The sequence below is a fragment of the Lepisosteus platostomus genome, chromosome 12 (genome assembly GCF_059453375.1).
Source record: "Lepisosteus platostomus isolate fLepPlt1 chromosome 12, fLepPlt1.hap1, whole genome shotgun sequence".
In the NCBI taxonomy this organism is placed as follows: domain Eukaryota; kingdom Metazoa; phylum Chordata; class Actinopteri; order Semionotiformes; family Lepisosteidae; genus Lepisosteus; species Lepisosteus platostomus.
In genome coordinates this window covers 36,249,692-36,270,374 of record NC_142622.1, presented here as the reverse complement: position 1 = coordinate 36,270,374, position 20,683 = coordinate 36,249,692, and the positions used below count along the sequence as shown (strand labels likewise).

The window sequence follows — 20,683 nt, the reverse complement described above, 5'->3', positions numbered from 1 at the left end:
TTAAATCTTTGCAGTCAAAACGTCAGAAGAATATATCTGAAACACCAGACATTTTGCTTTTTGGAAAATGAACTGCATTTCATTAACCTACAAAGTGTTGTTTGCGGTGAAACATAAGATTACATTCAAGTAGGTGATGCAATTGAAGTAGGATTTGTTTTAAATAAGGTATGACTTGCAGTATACATAGCTTCTGCTGATTCAATGTCTAAAAGCTACAATAAGTGTTCTCTTTAATGAAAATTAAAAATTTTACACAGACTAAACTAAAAGACTCACAGGTATATTCTCGCAATAACACTAAGACCAGAGGGAACATGTATCTTCCAACTTAAACTGACAGATGTCACTATCAATGACACTTAATATCATTGTGTCACAGGAATCGAGCTGAGAAGGAAGAAGGTTTAAAAAGGTCCTGGGAAATGTCATATTAGTGTTTTTATTGAGTAGAGTGACCTTTCACAAATAAAAACTCTGCACCTTACTACAGTTAGATATTTACTGATTTGCTCATCACCCATCTTTTCTAAGCCTTTTAGCTTGCTAGGTGACAGCTTCAGTGCCAATAAGGGACACCTTACACTTCAATTCTATCTGCACTGGATGGACGGGAGGAGGGGGTGGAGAAACAGGGATCTGGGAATGCATATACAAACACACAGTCACACACAATTCTCTCTTTCTCCATTACCATGTCCATCTACCAGGATGTACACATAATCTCAGATGTGTTCTGTACTGATGTGAGAATATCTCCAAGTGATGTTGCCTCTCCGGTAAAAAAGTAAGTAGAAAGCGCACCTTATTATAGGCTTGCAATAACTGCAATGACCTTTGTCTTTGCAAACACAATGTGGAAGGTTTTTAAGAATCCATTGCTATAGCAACAGCCTGCATTTGTTAGTGATGGATAATAAGAAAAGCCATTTCCATCACACACAAACTATACACACAGCTCAGTCACTAGTCCTCAGCGTACTGACAGCAATGAGGACAACATCAAGTTTGAGAAACGACAATGAAATGGATAGAGAACACAAGTACCCAAGACTAAAAAAGGGACCATGAAATTTAGACAGAAAAATAAACTCTTATGCAGTTAAAATAGGAACTGTCAAAGTTTGGACACTTTTACAGACAATGCACTTTCATAAACTAACAGAAACCCACAAACGCTGACAATGCACTGTTTACACTGGTACTCTTTCATTAGTTGTGTGTACCCAGAGGTCACCCTCTTTCAACACCTTTATCCAGTTTTGAATATGTACGGTGACTAACATCTAGCCTGTTACTGCACTACTAGGAGAGACTGGAGATGAGCGACGTGAAAATGAAGCATTAAAATCTGAAAAATAAAAAAAACAGGTATAGTACTGTAGGCAAATGCTTGAAATCAGTGAAAAGGTCTGTTCTGAGCAAGAAACTTCAGGGACTCAAAAATAATCTTCTCCCTAACTTTTTTTTTTTGACATTGAGCAACTGATTCTTATTTTTCATGACCAGAAAATACATGCTGGGTGTAAGAAGCATCAATGTGAATGTTCCCCATATCCACCCCCTTGCCACTGACAAGTCTATTGCACCTTCTTACAGTAAGTAAGTGCACTTCCAATTAAAAATGAGGCAAAAGGCACATTCCATTACTGAAATATATAGTGGATTAAATGGTAGAATAAATAAAAATACAGAGAAAGAAAGTGCTTCGTAAAATGATTTAAATTAACAGGATCAAATGGTAAAAAAGGAGGAAATTAATTGTGAGAAAGTATTGACATAGGAAGAGAAGAGATACAAAAGCTTATTGCAACGGAGAAAATCAAAGTTCTTTTTAACAGCAAAAGAACAGTAAACAAAGACGCAAGGTATCTCAGACATAATAATGGGAAACATTTGGATGATGAAAGGTAAAGGGCGGATGTATGAAATAAATAATTCACTCAGGTGATCATCAAGAAAGAAACTGACAACATGCCTCAGGCTGAGCAAAGACAACATGCTACTGTACATTAAACGGTTTTAGCATACAAGAACCAGAAGAGAAACAGGTACTAGAAGCTCTAACAATAAACAAATCTCCAAGTATACATACTGTAACTGTTCTTAAGAAAACATGAAATGTTATTCATAGACCGTAGGATACACCCTGGATGGGACGCCAGTCCATCACAGGGCAGACACTGACACAAGCATGGACACACTCACACCTGGGCCAGTCTTCCAAAAGCCAATTAAGACTATGAATCTTGTTAAATATACATTTTATTTCTAGTGTCAAAAATAAAAATTACTTGTCTTGATGACTGTCACATTTTCTCCTAAGAGCAAACATACCCATAGATTTCAATGTGTTATCACCAGTTCTAGAGAACTTCTTCCCCACTTTCATCCCTTTATAAAATGGCTTCTTATAAAAGAAGTTAACTTTTTCTACTGCTTCTGCTTTTGACATAAAAAGGACAACATACAGTACTATATTTTATAACAATCTAGCACTTAGCACTTTTAGCACTATCTCCTTCAGTTGATCATTCATGACTGTGATACATTCAAATGATTTGTCAGTTGCAAAAGCATTAAATCATCTAATTAGTGGGATTGATTAATTAATTGGGCACAGATAAACTTATGTTTATCTGAGTCCGCACTGGAGCAGACTCAGTTGAAGGGAACAACCCCCAATTCCTCCCCACATATGGGGAGACATAACACTATGCCAGATTGATCATGTTATCATTGGGATTGTTTTTACAGTGCCAATTGCACTGTATTAGAAACACCAGATTGCAACAGTAGTAGGGTAGTTCAAATGTGGGGAGACACTGAGCTCATCACTTATCGTAAGCACAGCAGGAGACCTTATACACTCAGTTCGAATACTCAGCACTGGCGCAACAAGATACAGTAAGTTGACATCCCAGGTGAGCAATTGAGATGAAAAGAAGAAAATATCAGAAAATTTACGGGTTTTCGCACACGGGCGGTGCGGTACCTCTGTGGCTAAGGATCTGTTGGGGCCCCTGAGCAAGGCCCTGAACCCCAACTGCTCCAGGGCTGCCATATAAATGGCTGACCCTGTACTCTGACCCCAAGCTTCTCTCTCCCTGACTGTGTCTCTCATGGAGAGCAAGTTGGGGTATGCAAAAAGACAAATTCCTAATACAAGAAATTGTATATAGCCAATAAAGTGATCTTACCTTACAGTATATGTTTCTATGCGATTAGTAAGTTCACTGTGCAACATATGGTTCATGGTATACAGGATTCAGAATGATAGAGCTTTGTAAGTATTTTTCAATATGGATACCTTAGCAAACAATTTTCACAACCAAGAGGAGGCACTTGCTGAATTCCTCCTTCTGCCTGCTTTTCCTGCACGTGTCACTTGGTTTCTTCAGCTCATACCACACATGTTCCACAACAGAATGTGATGATTAATCAAGAACATGTGTTGAAAACTCTTGAGAGTTGTAAGTTCTGTTAACCGTGTGGGCATCGTGTTTCATAAAAGGTTGAAAGTAGTTATTCTGTTGTAACAAGTCCATCTGCGACAAAGCATGAGTTATTTGGCAGAATTCGCCACCAGTTCTCTTGGCTAAAAAGACACTATTAAACTTTGTAATCTGTATGACACTCATTTTTACCAGGACACCAGAACTAGAAGACGCAAATTCTAAAACATGTTCATTACTAAAGGGAAGAAATACTTTTTCAGCACGACCATCACCCTTTCTCTGCTAATCATAACACAAAAAGGATACGAGCAAGATGATTCAGTGCTTTTTAGATTTTGAATACTTCAATCAGGTTCCCTCATCATTTTTCTATTAAAGACTTAAAAAGGTACAGTTCCTTCTGCCTGTCAGAGAAGGACATACTGCACCCTTAAGCCCTGAAATGTTCATGGGATTGGACTGATTCTCTATGACCAGAATTGTACACAACATTTTAAATATTGCAAAATATCCATGATGCAAAAAAGAAAAACTAGTTTTTCCAGCTATGCTACTGATGTATTCAATAATCCCTTTCATAACTGTATATTTGCATCAGTTTGAATTCATAATCATTTAAAATTATTTATTTTAATTTACATTTCCTTTCTGGATGGCTTCTGTTTAAAAAATTGTTCTATATATGCAGAATAGAATCAAGTACTAATCTTTATAGATTAAGCGTCTAGTTTTATTTATTTTGTGACAACCTATTTCATTAATTACCATCCAACCTTCTTACCATCTAACCTCTTTATTCAATACAGGGTTATGCAAGCTGGAGCCTATCCCAGCAAAGCAGGATACTACCTCAATGGGACATCAGTGCATCAAAGGGCACACACAGACATACACTCACACCAGGGCCAATTTTCCCAGAAGCCAATCAACCTACCAGTCTTTAGGCTGTGGAGGAAAACAGGGCACCTGAAAGAAACCCATACAAAATATAAAAACTCCATGCAGATAATTGAACCCAGGGCCCCATCACTGTGATGTACAGTACCAATGATAACCACTGCACTACTGTGCCACCATAACATGGTACTGTTTTTCTTTTTTTCTGCAATGAATGAATTACTGCTATGGATTTATAAATATGTTTACTTCTATTTCTTTGGAGGTTTTTGACCATTTTTAACTGTAGCTTTTCTTTAAGACAGTGTAATACTTTTCTCTTACCCAAAGTCAGACCGGTCCACGCTACACTCCTGTAGCTGTTTCTTTGCCATATAAATGCGCTATGCTATAGCAGTCTAAAACTAAAAAAAGACCAGACACAACAAATTAGCTCACACATGAATTTAAAACTATATGCCCTCTGCAGACTGAAGCAAGGGAATTTTTAAAATAAAGATAATATTACCACAGGCAAGCTGGATTTGTGAAGAAATTTTAGTCCAAACACACCACACAAAAACATTTTAAACTAATATATATAAATCTACACATTCATAAATATGAATTGTGTATTATAAGTCTTCAATGCCCTAAGCTAGATTTACTGTATTTATTTGGAATGATTGTCTTATGAAAGGCAAATGAAGAAGGCTCATAAAGCTAAACAAAAATAATGAGATGCTTATTATTCCAAATGCTTTTCTTCTGTTTTTATGTAATATTTTTTTTAATACATTCATGCTTAAAATACAATTTAAAAAATAAGAAGTACCGTGTGAAGCAAAGCTAAAACAAAATCATAGACAGTAATTAAAACGATGAAGCACTCAGAGTATGGCCTGCATTGTGCGGTGGAGTTTTACTGAATTGAGATTCAAACTGCAAAAATTCAAGCTTTTTCATGGTGAACAAATATTACATGACCGCTTTTTGTAACACTTTTAACAATTTGAACTCGGTGAAGTACTTCATTCTTGCATCCCATACATAATCTATTTTGTAAATATTATGAGAGGCAGAAACTGAGATAGATATATCTGAAGGCATAGGGGAATGAGGTAGAACTACATTTCAGCAATTTATAGAACTGTCACTAGACAATTAGTACTCTGTGTGGTTGGTACAGGGGACAGACTAGTCTCGTTGAAATTTCACTTCTTTTTTATTTTATGTTTGTGTTTTGGCTGCAGAAATAGGGTGAGAGAGACAGATCAAAAACAGTGAAAAACTCTGACTGCTGACATGAATCTAATTTAATTTAAATAACTGGCATCTGATTTAAGAAACACCTCTACATCACACAGCCAATTTGTATTCATAAGTACCTGTTTTTGTTATCAACATTTTTTTTTAAAGAAAAAATATCCTAGAACAAGATGTTGTTTTGGAAGGAAGCAGGGGATCTAAGTAACGTGATCTGCTCTTTAACACAGATCAAATGTAGAAAAAATTGGCTGAAGGGACTAGTATCTTCCATTTTCAATCTTAAAACCGGTGATTTTAATTTGAGAGATAGTGATAGCTCTTGAAGAAAGACACTGCACTGAAGCCTGATTATGCATACGACAACCATGAGGAAGTTAAGTAATGCTTTCCAAATTGAAATTTAACGACAACAAAAATTCAACAACAATTAAATTAAAAAAAGAGATAGAAATCTGCTGTTCTTCTGCAGTGCTGAACAGTCTGACTTATAACTGAAGTCCACTTTAGTCTAGAGGGTACTATCTTAGGCATTTTCCTGTCTCAGTACTACTGTATATAAGCAATCAAGATGACTGGCAGATAAATAGTTCATACTGAGGAGGGTTATACCATTTAAATCTGTTACACAGTTCCCAAAAACCTACAAATCACGCAGACTGACATTTTTCATTTTTCAATATGGCCTGAAAACAGAATGTGACAGCATAATTTGGGAAGCTGGAAAATGAGAAAGACAACAATATTGTGATACCAAATGAACCATACAATAATGTAAGATCAGGGATGGATCTGAGCTGTATATGAAGTAAGCAATATGGGGAGGGAAAAGCTAAGGTATTACTATGTAATTTACCATGTCGTCCAAAAACTATTACTTTACATTTTTCGAGAATTTCACAGTAGATGTTGCACATTGCATGTAGCTGGGATGTGTGGGCTTTATTTTTCTGCTCACAAAACTATTTCTGTATCGTTTTGGGTTTTGTGTACTTTTCTGGTGTCACATTAGACTAATCTTTTATTCTTTACATTGTTAACATCTCAAAAATATTACTCTGGGCAGAGCACCTTAACTGATGATTGATGTCAGACAATAAATCTTTATCTGCTTTTGACTTTGTGTAGGTCAAAAAATAAACAGCCCAAGGAAATCAAAAAGAGACTCAGATGCCGAGCAATGAGAATTGTTTAGAAAACAGTAGTTATACATGGTATCTTTAGTACTGTTCTATTGTGAAACCTGGTGAGAAAATAGTCATTATTTATTTGTTGTTTTTGATTCATAAACACGAATATGATCTATCAAATACAATTAAAGCAGGGACACCTGCCTAGCTTGTCTAGAGCTGTATCACAAAAGAACGGTTAAAATCCATGTTCCATTCCTATTATGTTACCCAAAACAATGATGTGTAATATAATGCAAAGTATCCTGTCATTAATACCTTTTAAAAATGTTGTTTTCTGTGATTTGCTGGAGCTTTATTTTATACAAAAAACAACAGATTCCTCATCTAGTCATTACAGACAACAAAGAAAAAAACTATTCTAAAGTGCTTAAAGCATGTTACGACAATTTTAGAACTAAGCATAAAGCCTTTAGATTTCAATTTTTAAAGAAGTCACCAAAAATCATACAGGATCACTATAGTACTGTAAATGCATTGAAATTAAGAAAGAAAAAAATGAATTCAATATGCCCAAACCAGAATCAAACCAACAGTAGGATCCAAGAACTGTCAGACAGCAATACTTACAGCACCATCAAACCAGGGTGCCTTTCATTTAATTCTTCATGCTGGACTTATAATGTATTACATTAAGTCCACAATCCACACAATGTGGAAAACTACTGTACCTTTTTAAGAGATTAGTTTCTCTGCAGCTGTAATCATGATGATTAGACGTTACAGGCTGACCTGCAGTGCAGTGGCTCATGAACACATTTTTAATGAAAACTTCATTTGAGACAGAACACAAGCCTACACATTTGATGAACCTTAAAAATAGCCTTTGCAAAAAATAGTACATTTTCAGTCAATATAAAGAACAATAGCACATTCTGTAGTGCCACCACTCTGTTGCAATTAAAAAAAAATATTAACCATTCCCTTTTAGAAATGCATCACTATAGATGCTTGCAAACACAATGCAACATTTTGGAAAATCCCACATGTGAGAAATGATTTTTGGTGGCAAAGCTTTATAAAAATGATATGGCACTCTGCCAAGAACAGACTCTGTGACCTTCCACTTCTCTTTATTGGATTATTTGCTAATACATTTACAGCAGGATTATGTGCATTAAGAAGGCCTGTTTAAAAAAACACTCCTGCAATTGTTCAGTTAAGTGTGGCCTGTCACAAACAATAAGAACAGGCTATATGCACTATATATATATACACAGTACATACTGTACAGCACAACAGTAAAATTATAGTTTTTTTTGTAAAATAAACATTTGTAAGGTTAGGATCTAATCTACCAGATTATTTTTATATGGCATGTGATTTATTATGTCATTCCAACTTGTTTTAGTCTGGAGCACAAGAAAAATATTAAAGCAGATTCTGAGACATACTGGACAGAAGAAGAGATACACACAGCACAAAACTGTCCAGAGGAGATCTAAGCTTGCCCACATCTGACAAAAGCCACCTGCTACAACATGTCTGATATCTCACTGCTTGCCAGACATTTAAAAGGCGGAAATCTGACTGATACTTAACAGATTGCAGAGATGTGAAACCAAGGATACATAGACTAGCAAGCAAGACAGACCACAGAACAAACTGCTGATCAAGAAAGTTCCATTTTCATTTCCAACTAATTTCTGTGATACTACTCTGACAAGATATCAAAGTCATATTAAGACATTATCACTCTGAAAAAAACCCCACTGTATTTTGTTAACCATTTTAACGTTTTTAGTTTCAGCAGATAATTATATTGATAAAACATTTGTCTTCTCTAAATTCATGCTTTGCATGTCTTACATAGTCATGGCTGACATTTTCCTTCTGACAGAGTCCTTGACAAGTAACTCAAATGACATATTCTGACATTTCAGGATTTGAAATAGCAGCATGTCTGAATTTGAATGATACATAATTCCATTATTACACTTACCAATATTTTCACTGGGTCACCAATTTTTAGTTTAAAACTAAAAAAGCAATCCTTTAATGTCTCACAAAAAGCAATTAGATGAACTGTTTTGTCAGTGTTAGCAAGTCAAACAGAAGTAAGAAAAAACTAAGTACCTATGTCCGAGATTCCTCATTTAATTTTGGTATTATAAACCATTTATGCATGTTCACATTCTGCAGCTTCAGCTGCATTTCACATCTAGAAATGTAAAATCCAGAGCATAGATTCTTCATCCAGTCTCTTCCTCTTCGAATGTCAAAAAGAAAGTTTATAAAAAGACTTCCAGTTGATATTTACAACTTTAGATGGGATTTATTTGCATATTCATAAATTATTCCCAATACCAATCTTAAAAACTCAGGACACTGGTTATGACATTTATTCAATCTGAGGTACCCATTATACTTTATAAATGTATCATTAAATATTATCTTATTTTTACAGATTGTGCACTTATTTAGCTTTTCACTTTATGCATACAATTGAATTTGATGGAAGTGCTATTTTCTTCTGCCTATGATTAATTTCTATGTATTTCCTTCTCACCTATTTAATGTACTACAACAATTTTACTTAGAAGCTGACACCTGCTGTGAACTGCAAAGGGCCTTTTGTGTGAATGAAATTAAACCATCTCCAGGAAATTGAACCACATGAATATCTGAAATTTTAATGGGATGCCTAACTCAAGCATGCATTACCAAAAAGAAAACAAGTGACAGCAGATAGCACAAACACCACATTTAAACAAATTGCTTTTTACAATCTCATTCCTGAACCACTTTTCTTTCTGAGCTGTCCATCACGTTGCTATCCAGCACAGATATGTCTAACAGTTGCGTAGAGTACTTCCGTTCCTTCCATCCATCCATCCACCCATCTTTCAATTTTCTAACCACTTTATCCAATAAATGGTCATGGGGAATCCGGCACCTATCCCAACCCAAATCACCAGTCCATCGCAGGGCACACAAAGACACACTCACTCACAAAAAGGCTAATTTGCCCAGTTAACCTACCAGTATATCTTTGGACTTTGAGAGGAAACACCAAACAGGGAGAACATACAGTACAAACTGCATGCCTACAACCTCTCCTGGTCTGGCAGTGAACCCAGGGCCCCAGCGATGCTAATCGCTGAACTGCCATGTCTACCCACATTGAGTACTTTTAAAAATTATTTTTAATTATTAAAAAGCAGTTTTTACTAATCTCATTGCTCATTGCATTTATACTTGTCGTGATTCCTTAACATACAGAGTCCTGATGCACCCAAGCACTATATTTTGTATTAAAGACGTGCAGGCAAGCAGGTTGTAAGTGGACATAAAAGCAGTGTACAAATATTTTTTTCCTTAATAAAAAATGGTCTGAAATGGCTAGGTCAGATGTTCTAAAATGACCATTTAAACTGCTTTGTGTATACAGTATATAAATAAAGTGTTGATTTGGGAAGTCTCAAAGTGAAATTAAGCAGATTGTACCAAATAATGGTTTATTTAGACAATATGCATTACTTTTAGGTTAATAACTTTGGAATTCAATACATGGTTTAAAAATTAGTTAGACTTGAAAATGGGCTTAGACATACAGTAAATGTATACCAGTGCTGGCACTGGTAATAAAGGTTTCCATTAATTAATTACTGGGATATAAGAAAAAACTCAGACACAGAAATTCATATTCACATTCCCATAATTCCTTGGTTTCATAATGCTGAAAAGCAGATCCATCTCAACAGACAGATCAAAGCAGCCATAGACAGCTGTGGATGTTTCTTTCATTTTTCCATTTATGTTTCCATAAAGAAATGTACATATTTCTTAATTGTGACCAGTACAACAGGTCTATATACTGTATGTGTTTTACAAAAGTCTGAAAGGTATTCCTTGTATTTTAAGAGCAAGCAGCCGTCTTAAAGCAACCAAGGTTCTATGAAGACTAAAACTATGTGCTAAAAATACATCATAAACCTGAAATGTGTTCCTAGTTGGATAGAGAAAGTGAGGCAGGCAGATAGCAAGATATATGAATAGGAGGATTCATCCATCATAATAGTAAATAAAATTATCTCCTTTAAGTCTGCATATTTCTGGTACAGTATTTCAACGGTGAATGCTGCACCTAAAAAGCTTAGGCCGTAGACTGCTTCAGTCTAGCACTCTACAAACAATTAACCTCTAGAAAAAGAAAAATTGCAATTACATTGCCAACAACAAACTAAAGCAGAAAAAACACTTGCGCCTAAGGCAGTGTGGTTAACATGTCAATACGACTGTTGGTGGAGAAATTGACAATTCATATTATATAGTTGAGGGTATAGGAACTCATTGACACTACCCAATAAATCCATAGGAGCAATTACTGTCTCATTTACACAAGGCAAAGGCACGTAAACTGCCTATTTAAAGTTCTTAGTTGGAAAACAAGATATCTGGTATGCAGCAGAAAACTGTCTCAGAGCCTCAAGCTGCAATATACTTAGAACTTACAATTGAATTTAGAAACCTTCATTTATTTTAACATTTTACCACTGACTATAAACTGTCGTTGTGTTTCCCAGGCCAATGAGATTAAGTACTAGCACCTAGTTATTAGGTACAAGGAATGAGGTACTGAGCTCTACTAGCTATCATTTCATGCGAGTTATTTGTGTAATCGAGTTAATTAAAAGAGATTATCCATATGTTCTAATGTGTTATATTAGCTTTTAGCAGAGAGGTTTTGTCTTCTTTAGTATGCAAATGCAAAGTAAGAACACCGGTCACTAGTTTATTTCCATATGCTGAAAATTCAAAGGGCTGTAACTCTAGACTTCTTGCAAAAAAATGGCATTTTAGTCTGAATTGGAGATCTTGGTGGTCACGGTCTGAGCTGTAGCCTGCATGTCTCACCTCTGACACTCTCCCGCGTGCAGGACCAGGTCTTCATTGTTCTTGGCACTGACTGTCAGCTCGTGCTCTGTTGAGTTGAAGACATCAAGGAGCAGGTGGCACTGACGGGCACTGTGGGCAAGGACACAACAAAAATCAGTTGGCATGAGCTTCCCGTACCACTACAGATCCTAGAATCCAGGTGATTTCATACAGTGTGCATTGCTTAGAAAAACAGGAAATACTGGAACAGAAGTTCAACGTGTAAGAGTTGTGCTTATTTTAAAGAGAAAAGAAATGTGTTTTTCATTTATATGATATGGATAAAAAAGGAAAAAAAACACTTCAAAACTAAACATTTTTTAAAAGATTTTTAAAATAAAACCAGAAAAAATCAAATAGAATGGAAGTGAAAGGTGAAAATCTGGCCAATACAGAATGAGGCTTTAACCTAAAAGACAGTTCACATTGTTCCAAACTGTGCTAAGACCAGCTGTCAGGTGTTAATGCCCAAGTTCAAGCTGGTGATGTCCACAGTGTTCAGTTCAGTGACCCATTTTTGCCTTCACAAGAGAAAATTAGCTTCCTGCAGAGCCGAGCAAATACAGGCCTATGCACTAGATGGAAGATGTAGCAGTCAAGACCCAAGGAAAACAGGAACTTCAAGTTTCCCTCAAACATACCCTTGGACCTAACTACAGCAATCTTCTAGATAAAATCTCTAAAATTTCAGATGATTTATAGTACCCTCCATACCATCACTCTTTTTTTTGTTTTTCTTTAAGAAGAATTCTCTTTTAATAATAATAACAGGAAGGCTCACGAAAAGCATTCTAAAACAGTCTTGACGCTTGTAATGATTATGTGCAGACTTGAGTACATTATGTAGGATTCAGAACAAACTCATGCTTTCAAAGACAAGTAAGTGTGAACTACATCATGTGTGCTTTTGCAGTTCCTATCAGAAAGGTTCACGCAGTGTGTACCTGTTTTAGCCCCAGGCTTAACTTTAATCCCAACAAATGATAACTTTTGAAACATTTTTCAAAAGATCTATTCAACTGCATAGAGAGTACTAGGCAGAACATAAACTGTGCAGTAAAAATAAATTCCTCAAAGCAATTTAGATTTCCCTAAGTGAAAGGGGTCTTAATAGTCCAGTTGAGCAGACAGATCAAAGGTGTTTTAGGACGGCTAGCATCACTGAACCACTCTGAGCATTCTCTTTGAGCCAACTTAAACTCTCAGCTAACATAACAGATCGAATCATGTTATTCAGTACTATCATTTAATGTGTACTTTCACCTACATTTTGTTTTACTATTTAGTATTCTCTTAATGCTAGTGTTTTGGGAGACTCACTTTAAGGAACCAATCAAAAACTGAGATCGACCCCCATACTAGGTCAAGCCTGTAGGAAATAGGAAAATAATTATTCTGTTTCTTCTTCTTTTATTTCGATGATGTACCAATATAGAAGTAGTTTGTCAAATTCATTTTGACAGACTTGATATATATACTGTGCGACTTTCCCCTGAGAAAGAAATGTTTCAGTTTCATGTCGATCGTGAAATCAATTTCACTTTGATTAAAAAAAAAATTCTGCACTTTAAATGTTTTGTTAGAAACAGTTAAAAAAACAGTAGGTAAGGCACTGACATGGCTTTATACAACAGTTATCGTCTAATGAAAAGTCTATGAGAAAGTCTAATGCTTTCAAATTGTGCATTAAGAAGACAGTCAGCAAAATGTTACCTGCAGAAGTATGTTTAACTGACAGGAAAAGTGTTGGTGCAAAGGTTCATTAGGAGCCTATGCCACAGTGCCTGGATTTCAATCTAGACCAACTTTGCAAAACCACAGGCACATTTCTGCTTAAACCACTGTTTTACGAACAACTTCCATTCACCTTGTACTAGTTTATGTGAAGGCACAGTTACCTCAAAAAGTCAGGCCAACAAAAAAAACTCCCTTGAGAGGGTGAATCACAAATATAACATCCTGTAGCTATTCCTGTATTTGCTCCATTTGATCTAGCACTAGGTAAAGATTTTCACTCAAAGAAGTTAGATTTCCAACCATTGTATAGTATGGTTTCAGACTAAATTAAAGAAGAAGGGTTCTCAATCCATAAAAATGGTAGTAAAGCAGGTTGTATATATTGAGCTTTTATAGTGCTAAGAGAAACTATGTAAAAAAAATGCAGTTTTCGCCTTTATTTAACAATAACATACTAGATATAAATCAATACAAATATTTTATTCCTGTATTTATAGTAGCAGACTGTTATCCAAAGCACATAGTAAAATAAAGTACAATTTCAATGGCAATCATGCACCAATTACTGTACAAAGAGCTCAAAGTAAAGGGATAGAATGAGATATATATTGTAGATATATTTTATATAAAATAAAAAAATATGTTGACTTCATTACTATTGTACAGTATATTTTACCTACAATGCTTTATTCTGTTTGTATACCACAATAAAGAGGCAAAGGCAATGGCATTTACAATGTTAGTGTTGCCTCATATCAAAACAGCCTGTAGTTGTGAAAATATGGGAAATTGAAAGAAATGGAATACATTTGAATGATAGGAAAGATATGCCTGAGAAAGTTGGCATGTTAACTCAAATATCAAGAGATTATGTCCATTGTGCAAAACGAAACTAAAAAAAATAAGGATGGATGTTCACAATGATCTGGCCACTACAATACAAATTGACTACAAAGCAAAAATAACAGTTTTAACCTTGTTGACACAATAATAATAATAATTGCTTACACTTATATAGCGCTTTTCTGGACACTCCACTCAAAGCGCTTTACAGGTAATGGGGACTCCCCTCCACCACCAATGTGCAGCACCCACCTGGATGATACCATCCACAGGGTACAATATGTCAGGAATGTTCTTCAAACTCACAGAGCAGAACTGCTTTTCTATAAAATCTTCACATACATCAGTTTTCCAATTCATCCATCCATCTATCCTTATTTTATTAATAAGCCTACAAATAAAATTTGTCAGGAGATCTAATGGAACAAGACTTCCTCCAACTGGTAGATCTGTTACCATTTATGTGTCGTAAAGGTGGTCTCTGCGATAAAGGTAAAGTAAATAAAGTCTATCTAAAATCAGAGTAAGAAATTTCTATTTCTTACTGGGGGAAAATAATTTTAATCAAAATATCATTTTGCACTGTGCATTTATTGCAGACGACTTCGGAAATGCTAAAGTTTAACCAAGATTAGATCATCCCTCTTTTTTGGCAAAGGGATGATATCAGAATTACTCACCCCACACATAAATTCTAATTTGCAAATGGCTAATGAAAACAGGAAAAGCTGCCAAAAGAATTCTTTTCCACCACAGATTACTACAACTTTGCTTTTCACAGTTAAAGTTGCACTTTAAATTCTGTTAACCTTGCGGCAGAATAACTTTTCCTCATTAACACCTGATATAATACATACAGTATTAAATGTACCCATGACTCAATTTAAAGTCAAGACAACCTTTTCTATGTATACTCATACAGTATGTCATTTCTACTGAGCCTGGTGTTGTGGCATTAGCAAGCTGTGACTGAAACAGCATTCCTGAAGTTGTGGTTAGTTAGGCCCAAGAGTGCTTGGTTTCCTCAACTTCAGACTTGCCAGGCACGATGTTATAATTGAGACCTTCAGTTGTCCATCCTTCCAGTTCTTCAGGTCTTCCTGCTGGGGCTTTGGGCTCACAATAGCAAATACAAGTAGGTAACTAGACTGCGCATGTTGTTAAATGACACAAATGTTTTCTTCATCTCTCCTGCTTATGCTTATGCTTATTTATAGAAGGAGTAGGAGCACCAGTAGTAGCAGTGGTAGTAGTCGTAGTCGTAGTAGTAGTAGTAGTAGTAGTCGTAGTCGTAGTAGTAGTAATTGGTCAATCCAAGCTCACCAACATTTAAAACTTTTCAGACCATCGTAAAAAGTCTTCATTATTGACTTGTTCAGGATCATATTATTCACATTAACACCAAAATGTAAACGAGAAGGAAAAGAAAAACACTAACCAGGGTCTGGTTACATCATCCTAGAAAAGTATATTTTGCATCTTGTGTACAATATCAGAAGGCATCCTTCAAAGCACCAGGAGCTTAACAGGAACAATCAGCCTTATTTAGAAAGCTAAAACATATGTCAATAAAGTGATTTTTGCCCTTCTGGCCAATTTGTGCACCACCTGTAAATCAATATGCTGCATAAAGGATTAGAAAATGTTTCTATTACAAGAGAATGGAGAGAGAAATTAGTCTCCTACGGTGATCAATTGCACAACAACTTCCCTTGCAGCTGCAACATATTACTGATGTGCTTTTGTTAGGGAAAAAAATGTAATTACTGTATGTATATTTTTTTAGGTCATTCTTTACTTGGTTCCTGTTTTATGTAGCGTTTACATTTCCATGGATTTGAAATATAAATTACAGCCGATCAACACCTGGTAATGTTAGAAATAACAATCCTAAAATACTAAATATTTTAATACTATACACACATACACAATTAAGACTAAACTTGCATATGATATCATTAGTATGTACTACAGGACGGTTAAGTCTGATTCATACTTTTGTATATTACGTTCCGCCAACTCATAATGACTGTCTCATTCATGACTTACCATAGAAAAAGAGCTTGTAGACACTGCCATTGTGATTGATCTAAGACGTTACAGCAGTTTTTCACATACTTCCATACAGACATTCCTCATTGTCATACTGGCAAGAGGCATTATACTCCATCATTGAGACTTATTGTTTCTGTCCATACAACAGGCTCCATATTGCAACAAAAAATAAAAATCGCTTGAGGTTTCACTCTCAAGACTTGCAAAAAAACAAAAGTGTGTCTTTTATGGATTGAGCATGGACACTCACCATCACTAGTTTTGTCTTTAAGTTGATGTACACATCCATTCATCCATCCACTTTCCAATCGCTTCATCCAATACAGGGTTAAAAGGGGAGCCTATCCTGACAAGCAATGGGCGAGAGGCAGGATACCACCTGCATGGGACGCCAGTCCATTGCAGGGCACACAGACAGACACAAACACTCACTCTTCCCAGAAGCGAATTAACCTACCAGTATGGCTGTGGATAATGGGAGGAAACCCACACGAACACGGGGAGAACATGCAAAATCCCAGAAATTGTACCCAAGGCCCCCAGCAGAAAGGCAGTAATGCTAGCCAATGGGCCACCATGCCACCGTAAAGTACACTTTTCTATTCCAAAATATTGTGAAATTCATCGTGGGCAAAATTCATATCACACAGTTCAACACAGATTCCCTGAAAAGTGCTTCACATACAGTATCAGATATAAAACAACAGTAACTGAGGTGTGTCATTTGCCCAGAGGCAAGTAGTAGTAGTGGTAGTAGTGATTTGTCACAGTCCTTCATTCAAGCTCATCTTTAAGTCAGACACAAAGTGTTTTTTGTAAGAGGTACAGTAGACAGTGGTGCTAATTTCAAAACACTGTCAGATTTGTCCATGTTGAACCGAAGGATTATTGATCTGTTTCACCCACTATTGTTTTAATTCTTTTCTTAGAATTCACTTCAGTGTGGGGAGTTTAAAACATAACTATTCAGAAAAAAGAAAAAACACTACATAATATAAAATAGCCACTTCTGTAAGTATTGGAAGAACCAAATAATGTAATATCACTTACAGTATCCCATTTTCTTATGTGAAACATTAGACATTTCTTATAAAACTTTTTGAACATATCAGTTGAAAATACTTTATAAACAAGAACAGTTCAAAAAGTACTTAAGTTAAGCAGGTCAAAGTGACACGTTTAGTGGCAAACATGCTGTTGTCATATGACATATATAATCATGAAAAAGCATATCATGCCATGATTCTTAGGCTAATAGGAATCAGAGTATTCGATCCAGAGGGCAATCTGCAGTAAGAGAGCCTAACCTGCGTGTCTTTGGGGATAGGGAGGAAACTGGAGCACTGGGTAAAAAGCCACAAGAACATGGACAGAACATGCAGAGTCTGCGCAGACAAGCATCAAAGCCCTGGATTAATCTCATTAGTATAAAGGTTGTGGGGGTATGGAACAAGCTACCCATTCCAAACAGCTGGATAAGATCCTATACTGTATCCAGTATATCAATCAGCATACTCAGTATACAGCATATCAATTAGCTAACTGCCAAAGAGCCGAGACGGGCCAAAATGCCTTCACTAGTTCCTAACCTCTTGTACAGTATGTTCGTCTGTCCTCACTGGATCACTAGAGCCTGGAGGCAGCTGTGCGAACCACATCACCATTCCCGCCTCAAGGTAAATAGTCTTTCACATAAAGATGCTGCAAGCAATGTACTGTATTACTGATAAATTATAAAGAACAGTTCCTGAGGTTCTAAAATAAATTATTTAAATGCAGGGAAGTTGTATAAAACCAAAACTGCATTTCTAAAAGAGGCCAGATAAAAAAAAGATACTTTGACATTCTAGACACATAACAGATATCCTGTGCTGCAAACAGAGGCTAGATACTTCATACAAGCTCACCACTGTTCCTTGAATAAATAGCATGACTTTACACATTGACGTTTTTTAAAATCATGTTTCTGCTATCAAGCCACTCAGAACAGTATCAATAGGCTTCTAGATCAGGCAAAGAAAAGTCCAAACTTTGTCCAAACAGTAACACACTGCCTGCAGTAAACACATTTTCCAAAAGAGCCAGTGATTATTTCTTGCACTTAAAAAGGGCAATACTGTGTTAGTTTAGAAAAGCAGACTTCAAAACAGCAGAAAGCAGGTTAAAAACTCACTGACACCTTACTGAGCACTGAATCTTAGGAAAAATGGCTGCTTACATACAATGTGACGAAGTTCTTTAAAAACGATCAACTGTAATTAAAAGCACATACATCCTGAAGGTATATCAATGTTTCTTCAGTTATTTCTCTCAATCTTTGCCTTTGTTTCAGGAGATGATTTACAAGGACTGCGATAAAGCACTGATTTTTCTTGCATAAGCTTTCAACTGCTATAATTAATCAAGGCAACTCAGTGCCAGACTGGTGCCAGTAACACTTTTTATTTTAAAAAAAGGAACACGTTTTTCAACTGCTAAGTACTCCACTTGCAACTAGTGACATACAGTATACTGTATGAAGAGACTTATATATTTCCATTCATTCTTTATTCTCGGAAATGAAAACAACTCATGAGCTTGGTCGTCATGATTAATTTTTGTATATATTAGGAACGGAATGAAACAACCTCAACTTGGCTATTGGAATTTAAATAACTGTAACCAAAGGTAACTTTCTGAATCCACCTTTGAACACTCAACAACACCTTACAGATAGTATTAATAGAAGTGGAACATCTTTGCCATCTCACAGTTAACCAACCAATGCCTGATATATTTTTCTGGGTGTAAAAAGTTTAAAAAGTGACTTGTGTTAATACAGATATTCACAACAAAAGAAAAATAGAAATATATATATATTTTTTCTACTTAAAATAAAGCAAACGATAATGATAAAATGATACAAAATAAATGCAGCCAGAATGGCTAGCAAATGAAAATGCATTCCAAAACAAAGAACAGCGGTTCTATATCTGGGCTAAGATCCGCCACACTGATAAATGAGATGTGAAGTCAGCTATTTGCTGGTATTGATCAGAGAAGACCCCACTAAGCAAAATCATTGACCAAAACTGGATTCACATTTTAAAAAGGAAGAGTCTTAATGGGATTTTAATTTGATATGAATATATTTCAATCAATAAATCCATCCATCAATACAACAGGCATCACAAGGTATACCAACCTAAGCAGTAAATCCATAAAGTGATTTACCCTTTTGCCTTTCATCGACCATTTAAAAAAAACTGCTATTATGCATGCCACTTGTAGGTTACCCCCTAGCATCATTTCTACGACGACTCTAAATGGCGATTTAGGCCCAGATAAAATCCAGAGCTTGACCCAAGTGCGTGATTTACAGACTACACTCTGCTTCATGATGGTTTTCCATTGGATAGAAGCCCCTGGCCAACAGGTGTATTCCTTGATAGCAAAGGAATACATATGTTACACTGACTAGTGAAAAGAAAATAATGTCTTTAGTCTTATATATAGGAATTCCTATACTGTATATATACATGTATTCTGATATAGGAATTGTTTCAAGAATAAAAAAACCTTAAAGATATTGTGAAAATCATTTAATATTCATTTAATATGGAGAAGAGATGCCACTTTTTAAAGCAAAAGACTGGAAAATCAGGAACAAGCTACAGAGCCACACTGTTGCAGCTTTTCTTCAAGAAACATCTTGATGAAATCCCATCATTTCAAGACAAAATTAGATATATTATTTATTAGTATGGAAAATAGGAAGATTGGCCTCACAGCCACTTCATACAGTACTCTTAAATTCAATAGATTTTTTATACTGACATCTTTATAAACAGAGCACATATAAGGAGTGTGCATGCATCGTTTATAAAGCAGGTAAATGTGTTTTCAGTTCAGAAAATAAATTATCTGCAGTAAAGATCATTAACAAGAATCAATGTTACAATGGGCCATTGGTCAATACAAACAGCCTTTGATCAATAACCGCTGACCGTGAAGTTATTCTTGAAAAATGTTTTAAAAATAAAGTAAGCCTGAAACAAAATGAGTAGCTTTTCAAAAGTAAAAAAAAGCTTCAATAACTAAGAATTCAGGAGCCTATTTTTAGCTCTGAGAACAAGGATTAGAAAGGATCTAAGAAGAATTCAGACATTAAAATTCATCGTGCTTTATCTTTGGTCAATATGTCTAAGATCTAAGGAAGGGTCACACTTCGCCCTGTTACATTGCACACTCTGGCTATTAGTATTTGGAAGGCTCCAAAGGCTTTATTTTGGAAACAGGCCTTTTTCTGATTTTCCATTTTTCTAAACAGGGATATTCCTTGTTCGCATTTAACACCCTTGCTGGACGATGGCTTTAACCTGTGTCTCACAGGGACATCAA

The 20,683-nt window shown here is 35.7% G+C and overlaps 1 protein-coding gene across 3 annotated transcripts in view; it reads right to left on the bottom strand.

Annotated features, from left to right (window-relative positions):
- The window catches only part of trappc9 (trafficking protein particle complex subunit 9), a 619,314-nt gene that overhangs the window by 361,538 nt on the left and 237,093 nt on the right, over window positions 1–20,683 (bottom strand). For all 3 annotated transcript variants that reach the window (XM_088601827.1, XM_088601825.1, XM_088601826.1), the window contains one exon: window positions 11,648–11,758. In XM_088601827.1, the coding sequence (XP_088457953.1) occupies window positions 11,648–11,758 (111 nt within the window). The remainder of the gene's footprint in view (window positions 1–11,647; window positions 11,759–20,683) is intronic.